Source organism: Pelodiscus sinensis, chromosome 15 (assembly GCF_049634645.1).
Source record: "Pelodiscus sinensis isolate JC-2024 chromosome 15, ASM4963464v1, whole genome shotgun sequence".
NCBI lineage: Eukaryota > Metazoa > Chordata > Testudines > Trionychidae > Pelodiscus > Pelodiscus sinensis.
The window spans coordinates 9,701,146-9,725,356 of record NC_134725.1 but is presented as its reverse complement, the minus strand read 5'-3'; the positions used below and the strand labels follow the sequence as shown (position 1 = coordinate 9,725,356).

At 43.2% G+C, this 24,211-nt stretch overlaps 1 protein-coding gene across 9 annotated transcripts in view; it reads right to left on the bottom strand.

Annotated features, from left to right (window-relative positions):
• CIT (citron rho-interacting serine/threonine kinase) overlaps nucleotides 1-24,211 on the bottom strand; it is a 150,594-nt gene continuing 126,383 nt past the window's right edge. For 4 of the 9 annotated variants that reach the window (XM_075898125.1, XM_075898130.1, XM_075898131.1 and 1 more), the window contains 16 exons: nucleotides 21,571-21,708; nucleotides 20,789-20,969; nucleotides 20,479-20,570; nucleotides 20,039-20,143; nucleotides 18,797-18,966; nucleotides 17,629-17,709; nucleotides 17,281-17,416; nucleotides 15,624-15,763; nucleotides 14,740-14,832; nucleotides 12,339-12,447; nucleotides 12,071-12,199; nucleotides 9,096-9,176; nucleotides 7,597-7,675; nucleotides 7,296-7,475; nucleotides 1,086-1,419; nucleotides 1-543 (listed from right to left, as the gene is read on the bottom strand). In XM_075898125.1, coding sequence (XP_075754240.1) covers nucleotides 520-543; nucleotides 1,086-1,419; nucleotides 7,296-7,475; nucleotides 7,597-7,675; nucleotides 9,096-9,176; nucleotides 12,071-12,199; nucleotides 12,339-12,447; nucleotides 14,740-14,832; nucleotides 15,624-15,763; nucleotides 17,281-17,416; nucleotides 17,629-17,709; nucleotides 18,797-18,966; nucleotides 20,039-20,143; nucleotides 20,479-20,570; nucleotides 20,789-20,969; nucleotides 21,571-21,708 — 2,072 coding nt within the window. In that variant the 3' untranslated portion in view covers nucleotides 1-519. Of the gene's footprint in view, nucleotides 544-1,085; nucleotides 1,420-7,295; nucleotides 7,476-7,596; nucleotides 7,676-9,095; nucleotides 9,177-12,070; nucleotides 12,200-12,338; nucleotides 12,448-12,552; nucleotides 12,803-14,739; nucleotides 14,833-15,623; nucleotides 15,764-17,280; nucleotides 17,417-17,628; nucleotides 17,710-18,796; nucleotides 18,967-20,038; nucleotides 20,144-20,478; nucleotides 20,571-20,788; nucleotides 20,970-21,570; nucleotides 21,709-24,211 lie in introns of those variants that run through there. The other 5 variants (XM_075898127.1, XM_075898132.1, XM_075898129.1 and 2 more) reach the window with 2 other exon arrangements.

Here is a 24,211-nt window from a genome sequence, read left to right as displayed (position 1 = left end):
TGGGAGGGGGAGGGGTGGAGGGAGGGGAACAAACAGATCCAGATTAATTCTCTAGAGTCCTGTAGAGAATATCCAGCGATGCTGTCTACTGCAACCGACTCACCATGGCCTTTCCATTTACAAGGCCATCACAAATACCAGCATCTTTTTCAAAACTATGATTTGTTATCTGGTAAATGGTGCTAACCACATTAAGATCTGGGTCGGGATCCTCATCCCATTTGATTTCCTTGATGAACTATTAAGGACTAAAGCTAGAGTACAAAAAGTTTATGAACTGCTTGAAAGAGTAACAGTAGTACAAAGTGCAAAAAGTATGACTGCAGGAAGGTGCAGGGAAATAAACTGAGAGGCAGACAATCCTTGTTAGAGTCACACGTCTCCAGATGTGGAGTAAGTTCCGGTCCCATAAGGTTGTTTTGGTAACCGGGCAGCAGAAGCATGGAGTGCATATACTCAGTACATTTCCTTTGTTTTTCCTGCAGATCACGATGAGGAGTAAGTTTGTCTAGCTGAGACTTATACTGAAGATTGGTCCCAGACCTAGCGGAAATAAAATTACAAGTTATTCAAGATGGAGTAAAACATTCCTGTTCTCCTGTATGTGGTCCCAAGTCATATAAGCAGCACTGTTGCCAGTAGGTAGCAGTAGCAGAGTACCATTTGTCTCCTTGCCTAGATGAAAACACTGTGTGGCATGAATCTTCCCCTACCAGTGAAGGAAAGGTCACCATCTTTACCTGGCACATAATGTGCTCCTGACAAGCACCTTCTCCTCCCAAATAAACCTCCTCCCATGTTCAGTGTGAACCTGATTTCTCTCTGTGCAGATCGCTCCTCATTCACAGATGTAGACTATAGTCAAACAGATCTAAACACTCTAGGATAGCACTGGAAGAAAATATTCTCTGTTGAAGAGATTTTCAGATATCCAATGCCTATTATATGTTTCTATGGACTGCGACTGCACATATTTTAAAGTGGGCGTAGGTTGAAGCCCCTCTCCCACACAGGCGTTTCACTATGCAAACAGTGACTCCCCAGCGGGAGACTCAGAAGTTTGACAGAGCTCCAGCTTAACTTACCTTATTGACTTGTGAGAGTGGAGTTCTTGCACCTCCCACAGGTGTTCGCCCCCTACTGCTCTCGTCAAACAACCTTCCTGGGGACCTTTCTCTGCGGGTGCTCAGAAGCCTGCCTGGAGATTTCTCTCTCTCCAGTGGTCGCCCAGGAGACTTGTCCCTGCGCAGCTCTGTCCTTCCCTCTCGATACCGATGTGGTGTGCTTGGTTCTCGAGGGTGGCTTGGACCTTCTGGTGGTCCTGGGCTTGATGCTACCCGCTTGGTTATGTGCTCATTATATGTGGGAGGACCTCTCTTATTAGGGCTACTGTCATTCAAAAACAATGGACGTGGACAGCTGAGTGACAAAAACCTTAAAGTTACATTTTTAATTAAGAAGAGTGTATCTTCCCCACTCCCCCAATCACTTCACATTGTTCAAATGAAAACATGCCCACAACTAATTCAGCCTTACTGAAAAAGGGAAGCCACTTCTCTGAACTGTTCAGAAAAGCCACACTCCTAGGTTCCGAGATGTGTGCTCTGTGGATATAATAGCACCAACTACAAAGGTTTGTTACCAGCCACCAGGTAAGTCCTGGCTGGATGGAACGTAACTATTACAGACACTTACCAGCAGTTTTCCTTTAACATGGTGTCCTAAAGAAGCCTAAACGACAATTCATGAGAAGAGGTAGATAAGTGTGGCTTTAAACAGGCTATGGCCAGAAACCAACTATTACAGAAAATAATTGTATCCTCTTTCTGAAGATAAATGTAAATATTGCTGCAGAAGTCTCTGCACCAGGAGACCACATAGCTTGATCAGTGTTTCTACTAAATTATATGAAAGTGTATCAAAAATTAATTTACACCTCATGTTTTGTACACACAGCACAAGTTACTGGATGTCTATGTAAGCATTCTGATAAGAGGATGGGAGCACAGAGGTTACAAATTTGCCAGGCTTTAGATTTCTCTCTCATTTTATAGATAAGACTTTTCACTATACAATACAGCCCTATCAGCCGCAATATTCACTTATACTGTTTAATTTGGCCCCATTCTGATTAACACAAGATCACATCACTTAGTACACTCTCCTACACTGTCGCATTTACACGGACGATCTTTAAAGGGTTGGGATTTTAGCTTTTAAAGATAATTTGAAATCACTTGTGTTCCATTTTCATGGCAATAGTGAATGTTAACATTAGACTTTCAAGTTATGGCCGCATTAGCAAGATAGTAATATATCATTTCTGGCCCAAATCATCTTCTAGCAGCCTCAGCTGCTATAGCTAAAGAATAATTCCAGGATTAGGAGCAAGCAATTTATTTCAAGAAATATTTAAACAATTAATGTAGTGTATCAATGTTTAAAAGTCTAGTTTTATTATTGTTCTAAAACAATGTTTTTGCAGGTTTCTTGGTCACGTTAAGAAAACAAAGTATCCTGATTACTTGTGGAACAAACTCATTTCTATTTAATCCAGCACTAATCTAGGGACCACCTATGGATCACTGAGCAACCCATTCCATGCAAAATTATCTTCAGTGAGGAAGGCTGCCATCCTACGCTTCAACACAGAAATCCTTCCCATGGTCCTTATGGAAATCATCACAATCTAATTATCTATTTGTTCTAGAGTAAATTCTTTTAATTTATGAAGTGTCGCAAGACATTCCCATTCTGGAGGATTTGCGGATCTGAAAATGAACTCAGCTGGAGTATCTCTCTTCCTAGAACAACTAGGAAATGTACTTCCATGGCAATTTTGTTTTGGACACACAAATTAAAAGGATTTTAGAAAGAATATCACACACACATGCATCGCCTGGAGGAATCTCCTTTTTCACAATGGTATTTACATCACTAAACACTCCTGTTTTGTTTTGAAAGTATTTGTGGAGGAAATTTTCCCATTAGAGCAAAATGAGGTTGCCATGCAACAATATGGGAGAAAAGGCTCTAGAAAAAACAGATACTTACCTCTCATAACTGTTCTTCTTCTAGATGTGTTGCTCATATCCATTCCATGTAGGTGTGTGCGTGCCACGTGCACAGAAGTTGGAGCTTCCCCCCCCCAGCGGTACCCATTGAGACAGACAGGTAGCATCCTGGACTGGCACTGCTATCTTGGTGCATATATACCCCTGCTGGCCCTCCACCCCCTCAGTTCCTTCTTGCCAGAACACTCTGATGAAGGGGAGGTGGGTGGGATTTGGCGTGGACATGAACAACACATCTTGAAGAACAAGTTACGAGGTAAGTAACCGTATTTTCTTCAAGTGCTTTCTCATGTCCATTCCATGTGGCAACTCCCTAGCTCTACCACAGGAGGTGGGGTTGGAGATTAACTGGAAATGGACTGCTGCACAGCCCTACCAAAGGCTGCATCATCCCTGGCCTACTGCATGATGGCATAGTGGTTGGTGAATGTGCACAGATGACCCTGCAGATGTTGAGGATGGGCACCTGCGCAAAAAAGGCCATGGACAAAGCTTGCGGCCTAGTGGAATGGGTTGTGAGGGGAGGCAGTGGCTCGTTGGCGAGGTGGTAGCATGCCTTAATGCACGAGATCCAGGTTGACAAACGCTGGGCCAACGCCGGAAGGCCCTTCACCCTTTTCACTATGGAAATAAAGAGTTGAGGTGATCTGTGAAATGGTCTTGTTCTTGCTACATAAAACACTAGGGCTCTCCTGACATTCAATGAGTGTAAGGCCCTTAGGCGCAGCGTGAGGTTTTGGAAAGAAAACTGGTAAATGTCCTGGGATATGTGAATATGGGAGACAACTTTTGGGAGAAATTCCAGGTGAAGGCACAGTCTCACCTTGTCTTTAAAGAAAACTGTATACAGTGGCTCTGATGTGAGGGCCCCATAACTCTGACACCATGCTAGTGGACATGATGGCCACCAAAAAGGTGATCTTCCATGAAAGCTGTTTTATGGAACAAGTGGCAATGGGGTTCAAACAGAAGACCTATAAGCCTTGTGAGGATCAAGTTAAGACCCCAGGGTGGAAGGGGCTGATGGATATAGGCCTGTCCACCCCCTTAAGGAAGCGCTTGACTAGTGCATTGGCAAACACAGCCTGTACTGTTCCCTTGGGTGAAAGCCCAAAATGGCCACCAGGGGAACCTGAACTGACAAAGTAGATAGACCTTGCCACCTGAGCTCTAAAAGAATTCTAGGATGAGTGGTATGGGGCTTCCATAGGGTCCACCCCGCTCTGGGAGGCCCATTAGGGAAACATCTCCACTTTGCTGAGCATGCGGCCCTAGTGCAGGGTTTCCTACTCTCCAACAAGACTTTCCTTACTGCCTCCAAGCAGAGATGCTCAGCGCCCCTTAACCACCAACCTTCCACACTGCGAGATGGAGGGAGTGGAGGTTCGAGTGCCACATCTGTCCCCTCCCACTTCCCCAGGTCCTGGGTAATGAGATCAGATAGTAAGGGAAGCACCATGGGCTCCTCCACTGACAGATCCAGGAGAGTGGGGAACCAGTGTTGGCGGGGCCATTCTGGCGCCACTAATATCACTGAGGCCTTGAACCTCTTCACCCTGAGGAGGACTTTGTGTATTGGGGTAAAAGGGAACACATACAGCAGTTGAGGGGGCCAATCTACGTATAAGCATCCCTCAGCGACCCTGGCCGTGGCCCAGGTAGGAGCAGAAGTCCCAACACTTTGGGTACGTCTAGACTACAGGCTTTTGTCGACAGAGGCTTTGTTGACAGATACTGTTGACAAAGCTTCTGTCGACAAAGAGTGTCTAGACTACATCCAGTTCTGTCGACAAAGCAAGCTACTTTGTCAACATGACAGTGTAGACGCAAAGGACAGTATCGATGCAATAATGCCTTCTGTCAGCAGAACTCTGTTGTCAAAAGGCGTTATTCCTTGTAGAATGAGGCTTACGGCCGTTGACAAAACTGCCAAGTTCTGTTGACATTATGCAGCGGCAGTGTAGACGCAGGTATAGTTTTGTCGACAAAACCCTGTAGTCTAGACCCACCCTTTATGTTGCTGTAGATGGCAATCAGGTCTAGGTGGGGATGTCCCCACCTGTGGAAAATATCCCACACTATGTCCTTCCTGAGGGATCACTGAATGACCTGCTGAGCCTGTCCGCCAGGACGTTTCAGGTCCTCGGGAGCCTCCAAGTGAATATCATGAGCAAGGCAAAATTCCTATAGGAACAGGCTTCCTGACACAGGGGAGAACGAGGTCCACCCTATTTGTTGATACAGAACATCGCTACTGAATTGTCTGTCAGGACCGAGACAGCCTTGTGCCTCAGGTGAGGCAGAAATACCTGGCAGGCTAATCGGACTGCCCTGAGCTCTCTAACATTTATATGAAGGGACTGTTCTGCTTGGGACCACATACCTTGAGTCTGGAGACCCAAAAGGTTTACCCCTCCCAGCCTGTGTCCAAAGCATCCATGACCAGCTGCACTGAGGGACACTATCTGATGAAAGGAATGCCCGCACAGACCACGCCTCCTGCAACCACCACTCAAACGAGAGGAGAATGTTTCCTGGGATGGTGAGCACCATGTCCAGCTGAGTGTGGGCTAGGTTGTGAACATGTCTCAGCCATGCTTGTAGGGGGCAGAGGTGCAATCTGGCACGTTGCACCTTGTAGGTACATGCTGCCATATGGCCCAAGAGTTGCATGCAACTTCTGATTGCTATGAAGGGCGAGACCTTCAGCCCCTCAATAATGTCCTGCATGTCTGTAAACTTGGCCCTGGGTATGGAGGTCCAGGCTGTGGTGGAATCTAGATGAGTCCCCACAAACTTGATCACTTGAGTGTGGAACAAGATGGACTTTTCCTTGCTTATGTGGAAACCCAACTGAACAGGACCGAGTCCAGGAGGCCCTGGAACACACTACCTCCGCCTCCACTGAAAAGTCCGACGCCAATCATGGTGGTGCCGTCAAAGACAATATTGGGGATTGGTGCTGGGGTTGGTGCTTCACCACCACGACAGGTTTCCCGTGGTGGTGGACCGGTGCAGGCGGTGGCATATGTTCGGAAGATGGCCTCAGTATTGCAGGCTGTGCTGGTATGAAAGCGCTCAGGTGGGCAGTGCTGTGGAGGAGGTTGCCAGCAGAGCTGCTGATGCTCTTAAAGCCAGTCTCGCTGCCGTTTCCAGTGCCGCACTGCTCCCTGCATCCCGGTGTCAATAGCTGGTGCTGACCCTTGGATGACGTCAGCTCCATAAGGTCCCAAACTGTCTCGGTGCCCCTGCAGCTTCCCACAGCAATCCCGGCGCACCACGTATAATAGGTGCCAAGTCTGGTGCCAGCGGATGGAGAGTAGATTCCATCAGGAGGAACTTGAGCCTAGAATCATGCTCCCTCTTCATTCTGGGCTGAAAGCCCCAGCAAATCTTGCAGCTATCTGTAAGGTGGCCTTCCCCCAGACACTTTAGGCAAGCGTTGTGGGGGTCACCACAGGGCATAGGTTTCAAGTACTCGGAGCAAGGCTTGAAACCATGTCTCCCCTCCTTCCTCCCTCTGCCCCCCAGCTCCCGCCGCATCCCCTCCTTAGGAGGGGAGAAATAAAGCGGGAACTCCCACTGTGAACAACTGACTACTAACTACCACTAAGTACTAAGAGCAAAACAACACCAAAGTCCTATGAACAACTATGTGCAGAGAAGTCAAGGCACTCCAATTACTGTCAAAGGCAGGAAGAAGGAACTGAGGGATTGGAAGGCCAGCAGGGGCAGATATGTGCCAATTTAGCGGCACCACTCCAGAGGGCTCCCTGGCTGGCCCAACGGGTACTGCTGGGGGGGAAAAAGCTCCGATGTCTATACACACGGTGCACGCACACCTACATGGAAAGGACATGAGTAAGCACTTGAAGAACTAGCACTGCCTAAATAACATGAGGAACAAGACTGAATCAGGAGGCTGACAGCTTTTATGGGCCCCCAGGCAAGGGATGTGCGGGACCCAGCTCTGTGCTCCCAAAAAAGGGTGGGGCCTAAGGTGGAATGGGCAGGGCTATGGCAGCCAGTCCTCAGAGCCACTGGGACTATGGTGCTGGCCCCCCACTCACCTCCTAGCCCTCAGAGCGGCATTCCAGTGGTGACTCAAAAGGGCCCATGGCTCTTGCCACCGCTGCTGCTGTAGTAGCAGTAATTTTCTGGGCCCGAAGGTACACACCCCCATTGGCAGGCTTGGACTCAGTATAGCACAGTAACTCGTACCTGCGTGTAGCAGAGGATCCTCTGTGATGATCATTATTGGACTCCTTCACCAGATTTCCCTTACAGCAGATCACTCTTAATTTGTCCTGGTAGGAAGAGGCCAGATAAATTGCCCCAGATGAAATTGCTGGCCCCAGATACCGAGGACTTGGGATATCCAAGTGGGCTCGTGCAGGAGTGCTGAGTGTCAAGGGGAAAGAAAAAAATCTTTATAATCTGGTTGCAGTACATTATTCTTGGAAAACACCCTGCAGCAAATCATAGTTCTACTTTGCAAAGTGCTGAGCAGAGCACAACTTACCCTAGAGAAGCACGAGCCTGAATTTCAATCACTTCAAGAGAATTGAAATGGGTCACAAACAGGTAGGGCTCTCTGTAGGCTGCAGCAGAGAAAGAACACCATGCACAGACTCTACATTAGCGACATAAGTCAGGAATCTTGCAGGACAAAAGTAACATTTTCCTGCTCTCTTGCAGTCCATAGAGAAGACTAAGGATGTGTTTTCTTCTATATACTACAATGTTAAATAGAAACAATCTTAAAGAATCATTGACTTGTAGCTGTTTGCTCTCATACCATTGTATCAGTAATAACATCACACAAAAAGGATTTTAAAATGGACTATTAACTGGACAAATTCTATTAGGCACTGTACAAGTTTCCTTTGGTTTAATTTTGATATGGCAGATTGTTAAAAATTTCAGAGATGACCAGGCACCCTTAAAAATTTCAAAGGCCAATTTAGCTACAGCCAGTCTGGGAACAGTAATCAAATATACACTTTAATTTAGTTTTTCTCTTATTCTTCATGCTTCAGAAAAGCTATTACAAATAAGTAAAAACCGAAATGGATGTAACCACTAGAAAACACAATCTGAAGAGGATCCTTCTCACCAGTGTTCCTTCCAATTTTTTCCACCTCTGAGTGGAATGAATTTTGTTATGTGCAGCAATGTGGAGGTGATGTGTCATATATTTGTACATACAACTATCTACATATTGCAGGAGTGGGGCTAAAGGGTTCTGAGTACGGGAGGGGGATCAGGCCTATGCCAGAGGGTTGGGGTGCAGGAGTGTGAAGGCTCGGGGGAGGAAGGGTTCGGAGTGCAAGAGGGGACTCCAGTCTGCGGGGTGGGAATGAGGGATTTGGAATACACGACGAGTCTGTAAGGTGAGGGAGGGGGTTGGGATGGGCCCAGAGACTTGGGGTGCAAGAGGGAACTACGAATTTGGGGAAGGGCTCAGGGAAGGGAATATGCCTCTGAGATGGGAGTGTGGGGCTGGAGATAAAGAGTTTGCAGTGCAGGAAGTGGCTCCAAGTTGGGGCTCAGGCTCACCTGGATGGGGTGCTAAGGCAGAATGAGTGATGCCTGTTCTGGGGCATCATGCTGCATGCAAGAGGTGGCCAGGAAGTTCAGCTCCAGGGGGAGAAGGAAGGGCACATGAGGCTCCACAGCACATGGAGCCCCATTGTCCCCCCAACATAGCTGAAGCAACAAGCAGGGAGGGGCCCCTCTCTCCCATCTGCAGCAGCTCCCTGTTGGGGCCTATAAGTAGGGGAGCTTCTCCTCGACCTGAGGCAGCTCCTCACCAGGCCCAGTGGACAGAGGTGCCTCCCTGCTTGTTGTGATAACTTTGGGGCTTCAGGAGAGACATCTCTCTCTACTGCAGCCCTGTAATGGGAAACTGTGCAGCTTAACAGGAACTTAGCTTTCCACTGGCGTTGTTACTCCCAGAATGCTGAACACTGGAACTAGTTGGAAACAATACAAAACTGGTAAATGTCATTCAACACCTACCAAAAGCCAAAGGCAAACGACTCCATTTCAGGTCCTCTGTCCGACTGCGCCTTCCATAGGAATCCACAAAGACACCAAACTCTGCAGAGAACAAATCACTAGTCTCATTTGCATATGGCTGGACTTTTTTTTTAAAAAAAAGGCAGGAAGACAGGCAAAAGTAGGTTTTGATAAAAGAAGTACAAGGACCATCTTTTGCTGCTGGTGAATGCTATGGGAGACAGAATTAAATTACTCTCATTGACAGAATGCATAGGAATAATTTCAATAGTCCATTTTTTGCAGCTAATGTCTCCTTTATACTAAGTAAGAAAGTCATTATTCCTTACACTTGTAGGAACCTGTCATCTCCAAATAGGTGGAACCCAGAAATAATAGTCATAAACATGTGCTTTCTGTAAATACCTAAAAGATTACTCCCGTTGATATTAAAGATGGTTTGTGAACATCTAGGACATCTGACTAAAGGGTCAACAAAACAATTCAATTAAAAAGTCTCTTTTAACCCTTTGTTTCTCTCCTGAGACAAAAGAAGCAATTTTTTTGTGGAAGTCATTGCATCACTTAAAGAATCCTCTAGTTTAAATGAGAAAGGTAGGAATATATGTGAAAGAAAGCGTAGAATCAAACGACAAAAAATCTTAAATTACTCAAACTGTTCCGTAAAATCTCTATGGATAGTAATTCCATGCTTTAATAATAAGAACATAGCAGTAGGAATATATACCGACCACATGAGCAGGACAGTAATAGTGACTTTGAAATGCTTAGGGAAAATGGAGAGGCTATAAAAATAAAAAAAACCTCAATAATAATGGTAGATTTCAACTATCCCCACATTGATTGGGTATGTCATCTCAGGGCACCTTACATGACTGCTTCTTGGAGCAACTAGTTTTACAACCCACAAGAGAAGGGGCAATTCTTGATTTAGTCCTAAGCGACCACAGCATTTAATTTCAGAAAGGAGGACTACACAAAAATGAGGAAGTTAGTTAAACAGAAATTAAAAGGCACAGTGCACAGTGCCAAAAGTGAAGTCCCTGAAAACTGCATGGAAACTTTTTAAAGACACTATCATATAGACTCAAATTTAAATGAAAAAACATAATAAGAGAACCAAAAAAAATCTACATGGCTAAATAATCAATTAAAATAAGCACAAGAGACAAAAAGGCATCATTCAAAAAGTGGAAATCAAAATACTCATGAGGAAATGAAATGTAAAAATATCTTTAGAATGACCCAAAAGGAATTTGAAGAATAGCTAGGCAAAAATTCAAAAAGTAATAGCAAAGTGAGTACATCAGAAGCAGGAAGTTTTTAATATTGATAAATACAAAGCAATGCATATTGGAAAACATAATCCTCTCTGTATTAAATGATGGAAACAACCAACCAATAAGAGCAGCACACGCTGCTCTGGGGGAGGAGGACAGCACAAGCCTTTTCCCCTCCCGGAGCTGAGAGCCATGTGGAAGGAACAGCACACAGTTTAAAGTGATCTGGGTCTGCAGCAGGCAGGGAGCCCAGACTGCCTTGAGTGTGCTGAGCCCAGCCTGCCTTGAGTGTGCTACCTTAGATAAGTGCCTCCTAGCTAGTGCCTGCCTCTGGCACCTCAGCCTCTCCTGTACCCCCAACTCCCTCCCCCAGGTCACAACTCTGTAGCCCCCCAAACCCTCTGCAGTGTGCACCCCCTTATTCCCCTTTTCCCAGGTCTTCCTTCCCAGACTTTGCACTTCTTCCTAGAGCCCTGCCCCTAGACAAGAATTCTCTCCTGCACTCATATTCCCCTCCAACCCTACACCCCAATCTCCTGACCCAGGTCACAACCCCCTCCTTATCCAGACTCAGTCTCAGACCTCACACCATCTCCTGCACCTCAGTTCCTTATTCCATGCGCCCTTCTGCACCCAACCTCCATCCTAGACCCCACATGTTCTCGACAGAAAAGCGTGGCTGTTGACCACTTTTCAAAATCTTGGGGTGGTCCCTACCAAAAATTATTGCTCACTCCTGTAGTATGGCCATTCTTATGTTCTTATGTAATAAAATGGTCTGAAGCCTTTTTTTCCTGTTCATTTTTGCTAATATTGAGTAAGTCAAACAAACTAACAATTTGAAGGTGAGTGTCCCTCACACAGAGATGACAAGTATCTAGCATGAGTGTCAGATACCACAAACACTACAGGATGTGACACACATCTTTTAAAAAAGGGCTTTTTATTCTTTGGCTCTGAAACTTCTCATCTGTAGGCTTACAACTAACTTAATCTAATACTGCACTAGTAACTAAATAACAAATTGCTAACTACACTTGAACCTCTTAAATCTGGCAACCTTGGGAAGCAGGACTATGGAATTTTCTGAACCACAGCTGATCACCATAATGCTGGGCAAACAATGTGTATTACTTAAGTTTTGTAGGCACAAAACATGTCATAAGATAAATCCTTAATACACTGTCTTTTTCAAGACAAAAGTATAAATGTTCAGGAGAGAGATGGACAAAGGAGGTGGAATGCCAATGGCTACTTCTAGCTGGAGTTCCACCGGTTTGAGCTGTGCTGTTCTGAACATCCCATGAGTGGGGATATGCAAAAGACACTCAAAGAAGAACTGACAGAGAGACAGAGATTTTAACATAAATCAGAAGGATTCTGACCAACAGATTTTAATAGACGAGATCATAGAATCCTAGAGCTGGAAGAGACCTCAGGAGGTCATCAAGTCCAGCCCCCTGCCCAAGGCAGGACCAATCCCAACTAGATCTTGCTCTTTTAGGTTCTAATTGCTTTTTTAGGGTCTATGAATTTTATATTTCACAATGCATAATATGATCCAGTCTAACTTCCTTCCCTCCAGCACTTTCATGGCATGCCATTTCCAGCAATAATGTCCATGAATGGTTACCCTTCCATCACTATAGCTGTGCAGATGATCAAACTAGACCAGCAGCTGTATGATGCACTTACCATGGAAACAAAGCAGGTACTCCTCTCTCTGTCCTGTAGGGTTCACCTGTATGATACTGATTGGAAAGCTATTGGTGGAAGAAGCAAACACAGCAGAGGCTAAGGAGTGGTCATTCTTATCAAGAAACTCTGTAGAGGAGGAGAAAGGAATGGCCATGTCAGCACCAGCTTTTCTATAAGTTCATATCCCTTTGCTCCCTTTTATTTAGTCAAGTAACAAAGGAACATTCTCAGAGGTGTATAATGTGTGACAGGAAATGACTCTTACCTTCCAGAGTATACTGCTTCATCTCAATTTCATAGAACTTGTTGGTTCCGATAATGATGCTGTAATTGGTCAAATGGATACAGCTACAGGGCTCTGAAGTCTCAATCTCCTGGAAAAGAAGGACAAGACACACTGGCATGAGCCTTGATTATCCTTATTCAACTTTTCTGTTCTGGTAGTTCCCCTGTATTTTTTTAAACATTTATTTTATTACATAGTGTTCTGAGTGGCAATATTTCTCTCTGTAAAAGGAGCTGAATGGTTTAACTGTAGACTGTGAGGCTGCAATCTTCAGCAGATGGAACAGTGCTCTTGCTGGCAGAACTAGTATTAATTGCTTGCTATATCCAGGAGTTTCCTTCTCTAAGGGGGTTCTGCTGGCTATTTAGAAGACAGGTGTACACACAACAGGTTTGGTTGAACTCCAGCTATCTTTAGAAGTTAGGCAGCAGCAGTTACAGCATCTGTGAAAAGCCAAAAGACTGCATTTGTTTCTTTCAGACAGATCTTGCAACTGTCAGTTATGGATTAGACTAACACTCTTGGGTAATGTGCCATGGTATTCGCCAAATGGCCTAGTGAAGGAGATTTGAGAAAGAGATTCAGAGTAAAGCAGCAATCCTTGCTTATATGTAGTGTTACATATTAAACCAATTTCAGGTACCTCAGGCAAGGCATTTGACTCCAATCTGACTACAATGTACTGCACTAGGTTCAGACACTAGAAAATTGTACACCTCCAGGCCCTAAAGGCAAGAGGGGGTGTTCAATCAAAGCTAGTCTTTGAACATACTTTTGTAAGCAGGGGATGAACTATTGCTTGCAATCAGCCAGCTAAAAGTAGAGAGCAGCCCTGGTGGTGGGTATGCTCAATTAAATTGTGTAGCCCTGCAAGATAATTAACTGTTATCCGCTCATGCTGGGATGGGGAAGGAAATACAGCTCATGCTGGGATGGGGAAGGAATTTAAATCCAATTCAGCCAGGGATGATGGAGGGTCAATTGTTGGAATGGAATGTGGTCTATTGTAACTAATTTGGCTGTTGTGGGGTCAAAAACCATGCTACTCCTAAATGTAGGAACTGTAAAATATGACCCCAGTGCTTGCAGGAGAGACACCATCATTGTAAGGGGTTTCAGATAAATAAGCCTCCCCCTTCCAGAGCTGAGTGAACGGAGCTGGGGGGAAAGGGCTTGAGCCAGCCTGCTTCATGCCTGCCAGGATGAGCTGTAAGACTGGTTCAACCTGTCTCTTCCCCCACCCCCGTTCTAAGGATAGATCTAAAGCAGACTCCATTAGAAGTTTTTTTGTTATTCCAGTGGAAGCTGGAATCTTTTTGCCAGCCTAGGTTTGACCTGGAGCCAGACCCATCGCGGCCAGCAGAGTGGCTGGTGGGAGTGACCGGCAGGAGGCTGGTAGGAGAAGCAGCAGGCAGCCAGCAGGGCAGCTAGTGAGGAGCAGCGGCAGGCAACCAGCAGAGTGGCTGGTGAGAGCGACAGGCGGGCGGCAGAAGAAGGAGCAGGCGGCCAGCAGGGCAGCTGGTGGAGCAAGCGGCCCACAGGAGCAGCACAAAGGTGGCATGACCTTAGGCTCAGTGAGTGGTGTCATCAGGGTGATGTTTCTGGGTCCCCACTAACTGGACAGAGCTGTATGTGGGGCGTTTGAAGTGGGGTACGGAGAAAGTTTGGGTAGGTGAATGGGACCCTTACATTGTTGCACTAATGAGTCTGAGAGGCAAAGGACATTGCTCAATCCATTTGAGCTGGGACGCTTACTCATGGGGGTATGAATTCTGGTTATGGTATTTTCCAGAGCTAATGCCATGTGACTTCTCTCTCTCTTTCATTAAAAGTTTCTTTTCTACACTCAGACTCTGTGCTTGCGAGTGAGGAAGCATTGCCTCTCAGAGCACCCAGGGGTGCGTGAATTTTCAAAGCTATTGGGTGGGGGCTCGAGCCGGTTTTGTCAGATGGATGAAAAGGGACCCCTAGATATTGAACCTGGCCCCAGCTGCTGCCGGTGCTACCTGACAGAAGGGTTACACTTTAAATGACAGAATGAGGGTTTTTTCCCCAACAAAGTTGGTTAAAACTGAACCAATTAGGTTCTTTCAAGAATCAAGTATATTGGACACCTGCTTGGTTTCATCTCACTGCCACAGGTGGTAAGAAGCAAGTAAGGAAAAGTCCTGATGGCTTCATCCTTTAAGGCTTGAAGCATTATGTCCTCAAACATCAAGCATGAATGGACTCGATGGGCATATTCATTAAAAAGAAATTCAATCTTCCTCTTGCATGACATTCTAAGCTAAGATCCTACTGATACATTCACAGAACAATTTTACTGCTTTACTGGATTGTTACAAATATATGAACTACTGAGAAAAATCAATGAACTTGCCTTCCTGATGCAGAATTTGCTGAGGCTCTCATTATAACGCAAAACAACCACTTTGTTGGGCATGGCTGCACAGATGCAGAGTCCATTCTCAACCTACAGGAAAGTGAAAGAGATGGTTAGAGACAGCAATACAGAAGTTCACATGCAAGTTATGGAAAATATTTTGAACACATGAAAAACAGTGGAGGGAGGTACCTAGACACTGGCAGAGATGAGTGTGTAATATTTGTAATAGGAAAGAATGGTATAACTGCAGATGAGTGAAACAATGAAGAGTCTTTTCACACTCTTAAAGACAGAGTACACCTAAAATGCTTCTGTGATTTCTTTTGTAGTTTAAGCAAGTTTATTAAAAAATAGAGAGCTTTGAATAGAATGTTTCTATGAAGAGAGATAATGAACACAAATTAACCCAGGCAGGTTTGAATATGCATTTTAAATTGTGCTTTGAAATGAACGTTGCTCAACTTGTCTAGGATCTGAGTAATCTGCATGAGCAGTTCCTGTTGAAATCACCTGCAGTGGTCAAGTGTTTCATAATGAAATTAGCAAACACAATGAGCATTGTTGACTAACACAGCTGTGTGAGCAATTTACTACCTAGGAAAGGATTATCCTGCATTCACGAGCAAAGACAGAGGAATAAAAGATTCATTAATCATAAAAGCCTACAAATAGATACTCTTCTCTTCCCTTTTATTGCCCTTATTTGGAGAAAAATATGAAAAACAAGAATGTCATTCCTGCCTGTGCTGATAAAGGCTAGAAAAAAGATGATGATTTGATGAAGATTAAATCTGGGAAGCTCTTCGCCTATCTAATTGTGCCTGGGAGCCATAGATAAATTAAGGGACAACTCTGGGCATAAAGGAGCTATATCCTACCTTGCCAGCAGCAAAAAGGTGACATCCTTTGATAGCCTCAAAGATGTTTGGTGAGATATCCGGCTGGGCTGGGAGGTGAGACTGGGCTAGAGACTGCTTCACTTTCTTTACATCAACAAGACATAGAGCCCTTTCGTCTCCTGAAGACAGAAACAGTTACGCTTTTTCAATGTAAGGTAATCAAGCAGGGGGCCAATTTCACTCTTCAGGGCAAGAGCCTATTCTGTTACATAAGCAGCAGCTTCTCATTATGGATTTGTTACTGTGGTAACAGCTAAAGAACACTGTATAGGTAAAAAAAAAAACAACTCCATGTGAGAGAGGGCTTTAAAAAAGGAGTAATAAATACACCTGGGAAAATAAGCAGTGTCTCTTGGATGGTTACAATTTCTAATTATAGCTGAACAAAATTTCTATGTGTTGTTACATTAGCCAGGAGGGCTCCTCCTTTCCAAGTAAAAGATGCTCTGTCATTTCTGCCCGCACAAGTTCATAGTGGAGCATCACAGTGCTAGTGTTAAGAAACACTTTGACCCATGTTGGAGTCCTGACAGTAATATCACCTTTTCAAAATCACATCAGGGTATTTTTGGTCTATAATGACTTTCTTTCTTACTAACTTGAAGTACTGTTTTAAAAGCTGGGGCAACTTAATATCATACAACACATTTTTGAAGCTTTTTTTGTTAATTGCCTTCAAACATGATACAGAAGGTGTAGACATTCAATTGTGCTATCTAGTTCTTTTAGTCAAAGGACCAAGAGCTAAGCATCACTCAAAAAGTACAATGCTCCAATTAGCATGCAGACCAAGGGACATAAAAAGCAGGAGACAAAAGGACTGCTAGTTATATCACATGGGTTAGGATTGTGGGATACTCTCTCAAAGCATTAGAGGGTCATCATGGCAATACAGATCCTAGGGCAGTGGTGCCCAACCTGTGGCCTTTCAGGACAATTGTTAAAAATGATGAAAAGAATGTTAAGAATTGAAAATGTACTCCCTGAAGTAGGCCTTGCAACTTTAAAACTATGCGTCTGCGTCAACTTTCTTCAGAGAGGAAATAGAAGACTCGACCACCCTGGACTGTTACTTACTGGGCAGCCTCCAGAGCAATTCCATTGTGTGCTGGGGGTATGCCTTACAGCTCTTATTCCCTCCCTGCTTTCACTGCTCAGCAGATAGCTGCAGAAACAGCAGGAGGATCTTGACTGGCTTTGCCTGAGCGTAAGAGAATGGCTCCTCTCCCCTGTACAGACCACCAGAGTGTCCAGGAGAGATGTGGGAATAAACAAATGTTTATGGGTGACTCCAGTGATGGCAATGAACCTGCACCTCTGCTAATCAGAACACTTTTATTTGGGTGCTAAAAATATAGATTAAGAAGCCTAACTTCAGAAACTCAGGTAAAAACAGAGAGCATGTGTAGGGATACTGTGAACATTACTACTTCATTCACTATTGTACACAAGAATCTGAGATGATTCTCTGATAAGCACCACAGAAAAAACATATATAAAAGTAGAGCGGAACTCAGGGAAAACAAGTTCCACTGACTTTGCATTGTATAGAATTTCCCCTTAACCGTCACAATCTAGAACATTTATCGGAAAACTTCCTCAAAAGCCAGAAGCTGCCATCTTTCTGCCATCATACCTGCTATCATGAGAAGCTTGTCCAGATCCTTTATGAGGTGAATTTGGAAAACAGCACCAAGTCCTGGAATGTGTGTTAAGGAATTTTTCAACACATTCAGGGCATAGAGACCTTCCTCTGTACCAACAAGTACAACCTATAAAGACAAAAATTGAATAGTCAGCACTGTATAAGAACAACACAGGAATGCTTCAAGACTAAATTTAACTCATGCACAATACCAGCCAATAGCAAATGGAATCTAACCACCTAGCAGAAAAGGCTCCTATTTAAAAGTCTGGATGCATATACTCCATTCATGCAAGGTATACAGTGACTAGTCTGAATGTTGTGCACAAGTGTCATCACCTGGTCACTGAAGGGCATTGTGCAATTTATATCCAAACGGTCTTCCCCCTCAAGCTTCAACAGAGAATTTCCAAGCAGCTTCTGTAAGTGACACAAAGAAAATTCAGTATGATTAACTAGGCAAACACAAATGAAACACTTACACAACGTTTAGCACAGACTCACAGTGACCTGCATTTTCCTCATCTCCTAGAAGAGCTAGCATGTACACTCACATCTCAAAACTTTAACACACATTATTGCTTCCAGATTCATGCTGCATTGATTGTAACTAAAACTAAATAATGTAACACTATCTGAATTGCAACTATCAACTGATGCGCAACATTCAGCCATGGAAAAGTAGAGTTGAGCAACATGAAATGTGTCTCAAACCTGTCAGGATCCTATCAGCAAAGATGAATAAGCTGCGACTTACCAAGACACAGCTATTATGAAACTGAGAACACAAGCATGCATGTCTCCCTATTTGAGCACAAACGGAAAGAAGTCTCTACACCAGCTACATCAATCTATTAGTAATACAGAAGTTAGCAGAAGTTTACTAGTTCATTATGGAGTGACACTGAGGTCCCATCATGAAACATACACATGCCAACACTTACTTGAACAAGGAACTTTTGAGAAGTGATAGAACTTAAGAAATCCTGGTGTGTCTTAGCCCTCATAAAGTGGTTATAAAAAGAAAATCAAAACTTTCCAAAAAGAAACGGCCAAACAATGTCATATTTGGGAAGTCAAGAGAGTTCTAATTAACATCCTGGACTACTGCTGCTAGTCAGATTTCCATTGTCTCCATAACCAAAATTTGAATATAAGATTCCAAAAAGTAAAATCTCCCTGTATTCAGAAGAGGTATAGGGCTTCAGGTTTGTTCTAAATGAAACAGCAGTGAGACTACTTAACTTCCTATTTTTGTCAGGAATAAACAGCTAACAAACCACAAAAGAGGAGGGGAAAAAAGCCTTTTTTGAGATTTGCTCTGAGAGAAGGCATCAATCTCATTGTAAACCATCGTTCACAGTAATCCTACTACATGACATTAATGACAAATAATACTAACTAGTTTAATTTCATTTCAAATTCAGCACATCAGATACTAATAAAGAATATTTCAGAATGGTTCCTCCAAGAATGTTTTATTATGAGATAATCTATTTGTACTTACAGCATCAGCCTCAGCTTTTTCCCTGGAAACTCTCCCTCCTGCCACTATTGACTCCAAAGCAGTAACCCAGCGCTGCTTATCAGGGAACGTAGGTGCTAGTAGGTAGAGAGTCCTACCAGGCCAGCATGTAGTGTGCGGATGAGAATCCACCTTTAGTATATATGGCACATCTAAGGATTGCACAGAGAACAAAATGTTGATGAGCATATTGAACAATTTCACTTTTCTTAAATTAGCGTCTGTCATCCTTACGTCACCATAATAGGATGTCACCATAACAGGATTTTTACTGCTACAATTTATGCAATTAGCAAAGATGGACTTTTCCATTCCAGGCTGCAGACTAGCTATTAAAGCTTAAAAAATAGATAGCACTATGCATATGGTTTCCATCTTTCTGTCTGCTAAGTAAAGATTAACTATCACCCTTAATTCAGAGAGGAAGAGAAATGTCATCTACAATAGAGAAAGTCCTTTAAAAAAAATCCTATGACTGAAGAGATCCCTGATATTTATTTCTGCACTATTCCACAATGTATGCTTCCCAAAAGCAAGTCACTAAGTGATTTCTTCCATGTTTGTCTTGGTGAGAGCAGGGCTTAAGCAACACTAGAAGACAGTCTCCTTTTGTTATTCAATAATCTGTATTAAGAAACAGTTACATTCCTACTATTGATATCTGAACTCCATACCCTCTAATATTAAACCCAAGAGATACATGACCTTTAAATCAGTTCAATTACACATATACACAACCAATATTCTACATGCATTACTTCTTCTTCTTAGAGAATAACTGATTCCATTGTGTGTCATATTAATTTTAGTTAAAGGTTTATTGCTAGAACACTGCCAAGACATGCAAGTTGAAAATTCAGTTGGCTGAGGGCACAGAAGGAAGTAGACTATTTGAACTATGTTTAAAAGTGCTTTATAATAACTTTATAAAGCCACTCTAAGGTTTACCTCTATTTGAATGAAAGAGTACCTCATTCACAGTTCAACCATCAGGAGGGAAGCAATCAACTTTGTGGGTCCAACACTAAATGTCTGAACTATTCACAAGGCATGCCTAATTGAAATGGAGGTAACCTCAGAAAGATTTATGATGTTACAGAACAGTAGTTTAAAAGGTTAACTGCAGAATGACATCTGATCTACCACAGTTAACTGCTGGTGGATGCCAACTCAAACTCATGAATCAGTTGAAATCCATTCAACCTCAGCTGCACTGATTCTCACCTGTCTTTGCTGTATTTGTAAGTTCAGTAGCCCCTACAGCTCCATGAACAGTCACATCTCCATCGGGAAGGCACAGTTCAAACTCCTCCACAGGCCGCTGTCCAGCTTTTGGGAGAAGGGGAAGGGACGTGAAAAATTAATGAGAACAAGACACAAAAAAACCCCCCAAAAAATAGTTGGAAAATAATGAAGAACTGGAATAAGGAAGTGGATAGCACACTGGCTTTTTCATACCTGGAGCACAAGGTTACTTCTAATATTTAAAGAATGAAATGCTAATAAAATCCTAAAGGGTGGGGGGGAACTAGTTCTGTCTTATTACACGCATCAGTTCAAATTAACAACAGCTAATGTGAACATATTAATTAGACCTCTCAATAAAATAAATAACGTCAAAAACCAGAAAAGACAAGTCTTATTTGTTGCAGGGGTCAAGTTACCTTCTCTGACTTCAGCATCATAAATTAGCACTTTAGTTCCTTCCAGGACAATGAATTTCCTGTCCCAGCCCTGCTGTCCACGCTTATTATTTCTGAAAACACAGCAAGCACAAAAGAACATCAGAGTTTCCATCAAGATTTTGAATTAAAGTGGTGAGCAAATCCCCATGAGATAAATTTCACAGGTAACACAAGATTGCAATGGCAAATATCAGAGAGAATTCAGAGAAATTGACTCATGGACTAGGATAATTTATGGTACAGTTCCATAAGCGCTACCACCTGCTCTGGCACAGACTCGTGCTTATACCTTGGCACCTTCATCCATCCTTCCAGACGTAAACTGCTGCTTGGCTCCTTCAGCTGCAAACCTGGTGAGTTCAGTTTGTCCCGACAGAAGGCTTCAGAAAAGTGTGTAGCATATTCTGCAGGCAGTCCACATGTAGCTGGCAAGCACGTTGAGCACTTTGGGTGACACATCACCTGGCATTCTGAGAGATTAAAACTTTATAAGAACATATAACAGAAAACATGGCCCAGTGCATTCAGCTTCCAAACTGTCACCCAGAGACACCTCTCTCCCCCTCCAACCATCTCAGATTCAGCCTAGTAGCCTCCTAATATTTTCAAATGTGGAGTTACTTTTCGTGTCTTATGAGATGCTGTCAATCTTTTTTGGCAGGGAACAAGTACCGGATGGTAAAGTCTCTGCTGGTGTGAAATATGTTATCAAATATTCTCCTGGACTAAGAAAGAAGCTGGAATGATTTCTCTAATTCTCACAAGCAGTGCTGGTCCAGAAAACAATATACTTTCCTGGTAGTCACACACTGTCCCAATTCCCAGATGTTTTTAGGAAGGCAAGAACAAAAGAACCACGGGATAGCTAGGAGAAGGACTCAGTCACCTGTCTTCCCAGATAGAGCCATCTCTTTTCACCGACATCCAGAAAATGTAATCAAGGCTGTTGGTGAAGAAGCTAACCTTACTCGCTGTTCAAGGATATGGGGATCTGTTCTGAAAGACTTGACGCGTTAACCCTCAATTTTAGCATTCAGTTGCTCTCCATTCAGTCACACACCCTGCTCTTACCAAGACACTTAGATGCTTGACGTCCAAAGTGCACAGTATCCAGACACACTGCACATTTTGTTGCTCTCATATTTAGCCCCACATTAAAACGGTGAGGGATATTGTGATGCATTCGCTCTTTCAGACGCCGACTGAACTCTGGAAGGGGGAAAACGTCACAGGAATAGACAAAAAGTATAACATGATGCATTGGCTGAAGGTTGAAACTAAATAATTTCAGAAATTGGTAGAAACAGACTGTACATTTTTAACAATGAGAAAAATTAACCAATGGAAACACTTACCAAAGTCATGGTGGATTCTGCACCAATGATAATTTTAAAATCAAGGCTGGATGTTTTTCTAAGTGACATGCCTAAGGAATTATTTTGGGAAAGTTCTATGGTCTATGTGATACATAAGGTCAGACTAGATGTCACAAAGGTCCCTTCTGGCTTTGGAATCTATGACTTTGAAAAATAACCTTACCATAGGTTTCAGCACTTTATACAATAAAGCCAAGGTAGCTAAAACTGACCATAAACCTTTAGTGAAAAGCAGCTGTTACAAACAAAACATATTTCTCTACTTTCAGTCAGTGAATATTAACCTATTGTAACATCTTAGTAGCTATCTTGTGGGCTGCATACCCTGTATAATATATATAGATCAAGAACAGACTACAGACTTGTAATAGCAAAGGACTTTAGTACAGTAAGGAACAACAATCAATTCAGTCAACTTTTAGGTCTTCATTTAGCTTCAATTCTCATAGCATGTAAACTGATCTCTTTATTGTGCTGCCAACAAATGAGTCTTTTAGCAAAGTTTCTCTCAATCTACCTATGCTAGAAACTGAGCATGCTTTTCCCATATCAACTTCAGACACCAAGAATAGATTTCCCCAACTTCAGTACTGAGGACAATCTCGGCAATTGAACAAATCTTACTTGTCATGTTAAGTCCTTTCCCTGCTGCTTAGGTCTTCCCACTCTAACCATGCCCATCCTTTACCCATTATTGAGGATGTTTCTCCTTACATCTATGCAATCCCCACTTACAAAGCATAGTGCTCTTTTCACCTCTACTGGCTTATGAGTTTGAATCTCTGACAACCACTGGGCTAACAGACCTGAGTGTTTCAGCTTAGGCAGTAGAGCATATGGTTTTATTAGCCAGGGGTCTGAGATTTAGTCCCCATCTGTCATGGGCCATCCAAGACTTCTAATACCAATTCTCTCATATACAAGTGCACTTAGCCCCTTGATCTTCAATTACATCTTTCAATGCTGATCAGTTTCACCATGTATTTTCCAACCACATGCATTTCTTTCATCATTCCTTACTAATAAGGATCCAACTCATCCAATACCTACCTTTTCATGCACCCTTCATGAGTTTCTCTCATGCTATTGCCATTCCTTTCTTTTTCTAAAGAATTATTTGCTCAACTGAAATGTGCTACAGCTGAAACAAGTAAAGGCATGCCAACCATGGAGAAAATATCCATACATTCTCTTGATCAAGACAGAATTGTAGCTGAGAAAGTGTAGTCTGCAGAGCAAAAAAACCCTACAATAACACTGTTTTGTGCTGAGGTAGGGCAGCATATCCCCTGTATGCCTCTCTATTTTATAAAGAACACTGTGCATTTTTAAGCAGCACAACATGGAACAACAGGACTGGACTTTTTATTGTCACTCTTTACTGAGACTAAAGGCACACACAAGTTAGCAAAAGAGACAATTACTCACCTTGTGCAGTAATTGATGTTCTTCAAGATGGTTGTCCCTGCGGATCCTCCACTGTAGGTGTTTTGGAGCTCTGCGCTTAATATTGGATATTTTCAGCAGCAGTGCCCCAAGTGTCAATGAGCATACGTGATGCTGTCTCACTGTGTTGAGAGCATGCAGGCGTACATGTCATCAACAGTCCCTCTGTTCCTTTTCTACCATGGAGAAATGTTAAGACTCCAAAGTAGAGGGGAAGAGGGAAGGTTGTGGAGCACCGACAGGGACAACTATCTCGAAGAACATCAGCTACTGCCTCTTCTTCTTCAAGGTGTGTCCCTGTGGATGGTCTACTATAGGGGACTAAGGAGCAGTATCCCAAGTACATGGAAGGCGTGGCTTCAGATGTGAGTCTGGGATGTACAATGTGTACTGTAGGCCAAATTAAATGTCTGGAGTGGCATATTTATATCATGCATAATGTTTGGTAAACATGTGCACTGAAGTCCACGTGCCTGCTTTGCATATTTCTGTAATTGGGATATTTTTTTAGAAATGCAGCGGATGTGGACACTGCTCTGAAAGGCCGAGTATATATATGATTGGTCATGGGAATGTTGTTTAATGAGTAGCATAGTTTGATGTATTTTGCAATCCATTTAGAAAGTTTCTGATTGGATATAACTTGATCTTTTGAACATTTTCCTAGAGTTTTCCTCTCAGTAGCTGATCGTCTAAACTGTTTAGTTCATTCTAGGTAAAGCGCAAGTGTTCAGCGAATGTCCAAAATATGGAGACGAGCAGCACTGGCATCCGCATGTGATTTGGGATAGAAGACAGATATGTATAAGGGTTGATTAATGTGGAATGCGAACAGGGGTTGCTAACAGGGAGTTTGGAGAGGGAATTCTCCAGGTAAAGGAGGAAGCTAA